Genomic DNA, 7,668 nt, shown 5'->3' with positions numbered 1-7,668 from the left:
CTCGGGATAAAAAAAATTTCCTTGATAGCCCCTGCTTTTTTAAGCTTCATCACTTCATTCCTAACAGCATTGGCATGCTCCTTCGACGAGTGTCGAGGAGGTTGCTTCTTGGGTGTGGCGGATGGGTTAACGTTTAGGTGGCAACAGATGAAACTCGGATCAACCCCTGGGGCCTCGCAGGTGTCCCATGCAAACACGTCCACGTTTTCTCTGAGAAACCCAATCAGTTCTTCTTTCTCTTAGGGAGGTAGTTCCAAGCCGACTTGAAAGAACTTTTCTGAATCAACGCCAACGACTACCTTTTCTAGATCTTCGCATTTGCCTCCTCGGTTGATCCATTACCAGGCAATGCCGGGGTGGCTGATTGCTATAAGCCTCTTCCAGTAGAGGCTAAGGGCTCAACACTAGGTTAGCGTGAGATGGCAGCCACCATGCACTGTCTGGCCATGGTCTGATTCCCCACAATCTCTTTAACTTAGCCCTCCGACGGGTACTTCACCTTCTGGTGCAGGGTAAAAGAGACAACCCCTAGGGCATGAAGCCAAGGTCTAGCCACAATGGCCATGTAGGGTGAATAAGTGTCAACTACAAATGAAATTCACCTCCACCACGTCCGAACCGGTTTGTATGGGCAGTCTGATTTGGCCCTTTAGAGTAACGGTTTTTCCCTCGAAACTCACCAGAGGGGAATCGTATGCCGATAGGTCCTTTTTAGGTTCAGCCCCTTGTATAGGTCGGGGTACATTACTTCCACGGCACTGCTCTGATCTACCAGCACTCTCTTCACATCATATCCTCCAATCCTGAGTGTGACTACTAGAGCATTGTCATAAGGTTGGATGGTTCCGATCTTATCTTCATCCGAGAAGCCCAACATTGGTGAAGCTCCCTTCTTGGCCTTTTTGGACTCCCGATCGTTATCCTCGGTGGAAATCCGAGCCACAGACATTACTTTGGAAGGGCAAGAGCTGGTCCTTCCCAGAGCAGCAAGAATGACATTTATCGGCCTATAGGAGGTCTTAAAGAGGTGTCTCTCAGGTCTCATGATTTGCCTGTCCTTGTTGACCACCGGAATGATGTAGGAGGTGCCTCAATTTTCCTTCTCAGACCAGCTGGTCCAAATGGTTCCTTAAGTTCCTGCATTCTCAGTGGTATGCCCTGGTTCTTGATGGTATTGGCAATACAGGTTTTGGTTGCGCTTCATGGGGTCTCCTGCCATCTTATTTGCCATTTAAAGAATGGCTTGTTCTTGATCTTCTCTAGAACCTGATGTACTGAATCTTAGAACACAGCATTAACTGCCTGCGAGTCGGTAGACCCGGATTGCCCCGCAAAGTCTCTCCTCGGCCGATTGTTGTTGTTAAATCGGTTCGACCTGAAGTCCCTCCTCTCTTAAGGGACAATCTTTGCCTTTCCTTTACCCAACTGCTGGTCTTCTTCGACCCTTTTATACTTGTCGATCCGGTCCATGAGTTGGCGCAGGCTGGTGACAGGCTTTCCTGTTAGGGATTTTCTTAAACCATGCTCAGTTGGGAGGCCGCTCTTGAAAGTGTTGATGGCGACGTTGTCATAGTTACCCTCTGTTTCATTGTACATCTCCCAGTACCTGTCCTAGTAGGCTTTCAAGGTCTTCCCTTCTCGTATGGACAAAGATAGTAGAGAATCCAAGGGCCGAGGAACCCTGCTACTTGTGATGAAGCGAGAGCCAAAAGCCTAGGTCAACTGCTTAAAGGAACTTATGGAATTTGGTCTGAGGCCGTCAAACCATCTCATCGCCACTGGTCTTAAGCTGGACGGGAATACTTTGCACATCAAAGCCTCGTCTTTGGAATGGACGGCCATCCTTTGATTAAACTGGCTTACGTGCTCTACGGGGTCAATTTGACCATTGTACATAGTGAAAGTAGGTTGATAGAATCACTGAGGAAGCTTAGCCCCTTCTATCTTGCGTGTGAAGGGTGACTTAGAGATTCAATTCAGGACCTTGCTCATGACATCGTTCACTAGGCCTTTACGAGACGGACTCTTGCGGCTGCGTTTATAGTGGTACTCTTCCTCATAAGAAAAGGTCTCACTTGGCGTAGTTCTTGATCTTTGTCTATAATTATCGTCTCCTTCATCACTAGTATCTGAGCTGGAGAGGGAACGCCTCCGTTGCGTGCGACGTAATTTCTTTTTTAAATCATCAATTTCCTGCTGTAAGGCTTTGTTATCATCCTGCCTTTGGGATACGTGACTTCTCACCCTAGAATGGCTTCTACTTGTATGGGTAGTACATACACTACCCTCTCGACATTTGTCCTGGTCTCTTTCCCGTTCGAGGTTGAGAAAGTTGTCTTGCCGTTGAGAACCTACTAGTTTTGTTTGGTGTGGACCTGATCCCACCATGTTTAACCATTGCACTCACTAAGGCACAAACTCTCCCCATAGACGGTGCCAATTGTAGGGTCCCAGTTTGAGGCCCAAACCCAAAATGTATGGAATTTTGGTCCAATGAGCCCAATACATTGAATTTGTAGAGAATAGGTCAACGAACTAGGTCTTAATGAATTGGACAACGGCTAGTATTGACTAACATGGCGTTTAAACACAAACCAAGGATGCCGGTACCACTAAACTTCTAATCTGAGGAAGTTAAGTTTGGATATATTGTTCACTTAGAATGATTTAGATTGTTTTTCTATTTTTTTCTCTCCCTTTCTCCGTCCCCTTTCTCATGGAGGGTCTTTCACATTATATAGCTATTCTTGGATCATCTTGATCCTACACTTGTTGATCATCTGAGTCCCTACTTGAGTACCCGTCCCATCAGACACCCCTTTCAGCCTTCTGTGAGTTGTGGTAGCCAAGGCAACATTGTTCAGAGGTCTTCTCCACATAAATGCAGCCAGAAAAGTAGCTGCAATGCATTTAATGCGGTGGTAGCAGTTTTTCTTTAGATATTTTGAGTTTCCTTCCTTCTCACACGTTCACATGGTACATTTAGTGCATACTTGGACTACATTTGTCGTATCTGAGGAGGTATTCCTCCTCGAATATTCTTCCATTCATCCCCCACTTATGAGCTTTTAACTGAGAACCCTTTAGTAGCTATTTGTTTCTCCTCGGACTTGTCTATGTCCTCAGATAAGGCCCAAGGCCCAATACACTATTTTGGGCCTTAGTCCCTACAGTGTTAATTTGGTCTCTAACCTTTCAGTGTCATGTCAATTTTGGGATTTGCTTATTTTGCTAAACTGAAAACTTTTTGCTAAAAGTATGGTAGATAAAGGTAAAAGTTAGCTGAAATAGTATAGTGGGGCCCGTGAATAGTACCAAAAAGTGTAATAAAACCCATAAATAGTAACAAAAATAAACTGATTAGTAAAATAAGTTGGCAAAAATAATCCATGCCAAATGCACACTTAGTCCCAGACGTTATTTCTTGAATGTAAAAGTCTGACGTGTCAAACGGCTAAACTAAATAAATTTCCACGAACACCTAAACTAACTTGTCAGCATGATCTTAATTTAAAAAAAAAAAAAAAAAGTAAAAGTGAAAGTGAGTAAATTTTGGGATCAAAATCCCTAACTCACCTTTATCAAAAAAAAAAAAAAAAAAACCCTAATTCATGAATGTTTCACGTTTTAAAAAACCTAATTCATGAATGCTTCATGTTTTTGTATCAGACGCAGTTACTGCTCTGACTGTGGCGATCTCTTCTGGAATAATCACAATAAACAAGTAAATTAAGAATCCAAACAAATTTCAATTGAGACTGAGAACTCTTCTAAGAAGATTTGGATCTTTTAGATGTGCCAACTTATGCATAGTAGATGGAGCTATCATGATTGGCGCTGAGATTTTATAACCCAGTACAATAGTTGACAAATTTATTATGCTAAAATCTACAAGAATTCTTGGCCGGAATCTAAGAAGCAGTGGAAAGTGATCAGGAAATAGCCAGTTTGTAGCAAAAATAATTGCAAGAATTTCTTAATATATGTGACTCCTGTTTAAGGCCTTAAAAGTTTTCATTGATCTTGCTTATATTATGATATAACCACAGGCCAGCTTGAGGCAAAGTTGGGTTCCCAAGCAACTATATTTCTGGCACAAAGTAGAATTTGATAAATCATAATCAAAGCCATTCACATACTATATACGTCAATATACCAAAACTTGAAGCATTCGTGAATTAGGGTTTTTTCCTTTTTTGATAGATGTGAGTTAGGGATTCTGATCCCAAAATTTACTCACTTTCACTTATCTGTTGTTGTTGTTGTTTTTTCTTTTTCTTTTTTTAATTTAGGATTATGTTGACAAGTTAGTCTAGGTGTCCGATGATGTGGCAATTTTTTTAAATATTTTTATTTAAGCCATTTGATACGTTAGATTTTTTCATCCAATAAATAAGATAGGGACTAAATTGATATGGCATTAAAAGTTAGAGACCAAATTGACACAATTGAAATGTCAGGAACTAAATTGAAATATGGTATAAAAGATAAGAACCAAATACGTAGTTTATCCAAGATAAAATAGAATAAGCTTTTATAGTGAATATCATAAAAATACAAATTTTGAACTAAATTTTTTTATTTATTTTTGGTATATTTTAATGGGTAGAAGGTAAAAATTGCGTGGATAAAGAGTGATTAGATAAATTAGGTATCCATTTTACCAAAAAAAAAAAAATTAGGTATCAATTAATGCCAATATCAGTACTAGGTAGTTTTTTTTTTTTTTTCCTCCTCTGAGTGGTAGAAAATCAAATCAATATCTCTATAGACCACATTTGATAACCGATCAATCCTATTTCCATTTATGTTCATGATGATAAGAATTATATCAACATTACATATTACAAGTTACAACTCATTTTATTTTTTTCGCTAAAATAGCTTAATTTGCCGTCAATATTACAACGCATTGTCGTATCTCATGAGGATGTCAAAATCATCCACAACTAATACCTTATTACTGTAATCAACCCCAACTAACCTGCCAAGATAGGCTTCTTGGTGCACAATACTCTTGCCGGTGGCATGTTCCACGCACTAGTAGACGTGTCTAGCCGTCACAAGATCAATTTCCTCACAACATTTTCCGTCCAAATCCCAAACCCATCTACAAGAAAAATAAAGTTCTTCGTAGAAATTGGAACTTTCCAATTTTCCATGTGGACATAGATTACTGTTTGACCGGTCCCGTTAGCCATAATTTGTATCTTGCACCGTCCATCCGCACACTCGAAAAAATAAATATACACACATGGATTAATTCTCACTATAAAAAAAATTTCTAAACCCTACTCTGTATATAAACACATCTCTGTACTACCCTTCTCCACCAATTTATTAATTCTCTCACTTTCTTACACACCAACCAAAGGCAAAACTCTGAGAGTCTCTGTCTCTCTCTAATCAATGGCTTGCTCAAGCTCTGCTTTGAAGACCATCTCTCCCCCTATCAAGCTAGCCAACCCAAGATCACACCCCACCTCTTCACTCACCAATAACACACTCCTATCATTCAAGCTCTCAAACACACCTGTCACCCAAACCCTTAAATTCCAGTCAATCTCACCCCAAACCCCCAGCTTTTCACTACCCAAAAGATCATTCACTTGCAAAAGCCAGGCCAACCCATCAGACTCCACAAGACCCAGTAAGTATTTCTCACATTAAATCACTCACCCACCAATTTTTACACCATACAATCACAGTTTTTGATATGATCCCATGTGACCCTTTTGGTTTTTTCCTACTGTTTTTGCAGCCAACGTTCAGGAATTGCACGTGTATGAGATCAACGAGCGAGATCGTGGAAGCCCTGCCTACCTCAGGTTGAGCCAGAAATCTGTCAATTCTCTTGGAGATCTCGTTCCTTTCAGCAACAAAGTAATTTTCTTATGCTCTGTTTGTTTCCCGAGAAAAAGTCAATTATATATGCATGTTAAATCTCTATCCATTGAAAAAAAATAAAATAAAAAAAATAAAAATAAAAAATCATGTCTTTCTAGTTTCTGTTTGTTTTCCAAGATAATCTTTTATGTGAGGACTTAATTATGCAAAGTATTATGGAGTAGTAAAGACTTCACATTTTTTCTTGGATTCACTTTCCTGGTAAAGTATTCCCCATAACCAAACAGAAGTAAATAAAGATTTCTTTTTTCTTCAGGCATATAACTTTTTTATCTGTTTTCTACTTTTTCGTACATAGTGAATGAACATTAAAATTAAAGATAATTTTTTTTTTTTTTAAATGTTAAAGTTGTATACCGGAGACTTGGAGAAACGGTTGGGAATCACAGCAGGAATATGCATTTTGATCGAGAACAAACCGGAAAAGAAAGGTGACCGGTACGAGGCTGTATACAGCTTTTACTTCGGAGACTACGGTCACATATCGGTGCAGGGAGCGTATCTGACATACGATGAGGACACGTACTTGTCAGTGACTGGTGGGTCTGGAATCTTTGAGGGTGTATATGGGCAGGTGAAGCTGCACCAGATCGTGTTCCCCTTCAAGATCTTCTACACGTTTTACTTGAAGGGCATCAAGGACTTGCCAAAGGATCTTCTTTGCAAGCCTGTGGAGCCCACTCCTTATGTGGAGCCCACCCCAGCTGCAAAGGCTTGTGAGCCCCACGCCACCATTCCTAATTTCACTAACTAATAAATGGACGGTGAATTGTGATGTAATAATGGGTTTTGCCAAATTGTCTTTTGGAAGTGAAAGTTTTTTTTTTTATGTGGAGGGTTGATAGTGTTATATCAAATGGTTAATGTGGGAAAGCAGAATAATAACTTATTATTATTATGAGTACTTTTTTTTAATAGGAATGTGAATTTAGCTTAATCACAAGCATGTGTAGCAAGTATATATATATATGGGCTATATACACGTTTATTTATTTATTTTCAAAAAACAAAGAAAGAAGGCATATGATGATATAATCATATATGGGGCTAATTGAGATGATGGCCATGATGGTGAGTGGCAACTACGAAGTTGAGTGCTTTTCCTTTTGTCAATTGATGCATTTGCTTTTTGGCCTAGATTTTTAAAGAATGTGTATGTGGGTGGAAGCATATACTGGCAGGCAGCAAACATGCGTTGGACTTAATTTATTTATTTAAGGATTTACTTCCATTTAGAGTGAAAGTACGATGTGGGCCAACTTAAAAATGTGCGATAGTCCAATCACACAAAAGTATTTGCAACATATTTTTTATATTTTATAATTGTTTTAATAATAATAATGATAATAATAATAATAATATTAATAATAATAAAAAAATTATTTTTATTATTATTAATATTATTATTATTCAATAAAAATTGGAGATTCAAGTGATAGGGCTAACATTAATGGTATTAGTTCTGGTCATGTGGTACAAACTCAACTCCCCCTTCCTAATTTTATGACAATGATAAATCTATGTGAAAATAAAGATGCATGGGTCACAAATTATCACATCCATGAACTATAAGATAGATTGTAAAAAATGTGTTGTACACCCTTTTCCTTCACGTAAATTTTATAAGTCATAATAATCTCATGTTTAAACTATGTAATGGGCATCTAATTTTGTAACTCCTTTGTAATCCCATGTACTTAAATGAGTTTTAACTAGGCTTATGGCACCATGTGGACTCTGATTTTTTTATCTTTAAATACT

At 38.8% G+C, this 7,668-nt stretch overlaps 1 protein-coding gene across 1 annotated transcript; it reads left to right on the top strand.

The window, feature by feature from the left end:
- The first annotated feature begins 5,286 nt into the window (after positions 1-5,286).
- LOC115975827 (allene oxide cyclase, chloroplastic-like) lies at positions 5,287-6,847 on the top strand. The gene is made up of 3 exons (XM_031096837.1): positions 5,287-5,650; positions 5,762-5,883; positions 6,257-6,847. Exons 1-3 carry the CDS (start codon positions 5,410-5,412, stop codon positions 6,659-6,661), a joined length of 768 nt encoding a protein of 255 aa, XP_030952697.1. The 5' UTR covers positions 5,287-5,409; the 3' UTR covers positions 6,662-6,847.
- Positions 6,848-7,668: the final 821 nt, after the last annotated feature.

This window comes from Quercus lobata, chromosome 2, assembly GCF_001633185.2.
Source record: "Quercus lobata isolate SW786 chromosome 2, ValleyOak3.0 Primary Assembly, whole genome shotgun sequence".
NCBI lineage: Eukaryota > Viridiplantae > Streptophyta > Magnoliopsida > Fagales > Fagaceae > Quercus > Quercus lobata.
This window is presented reverse-complemented; position numbering and strand designations above follow the sequence as displayed.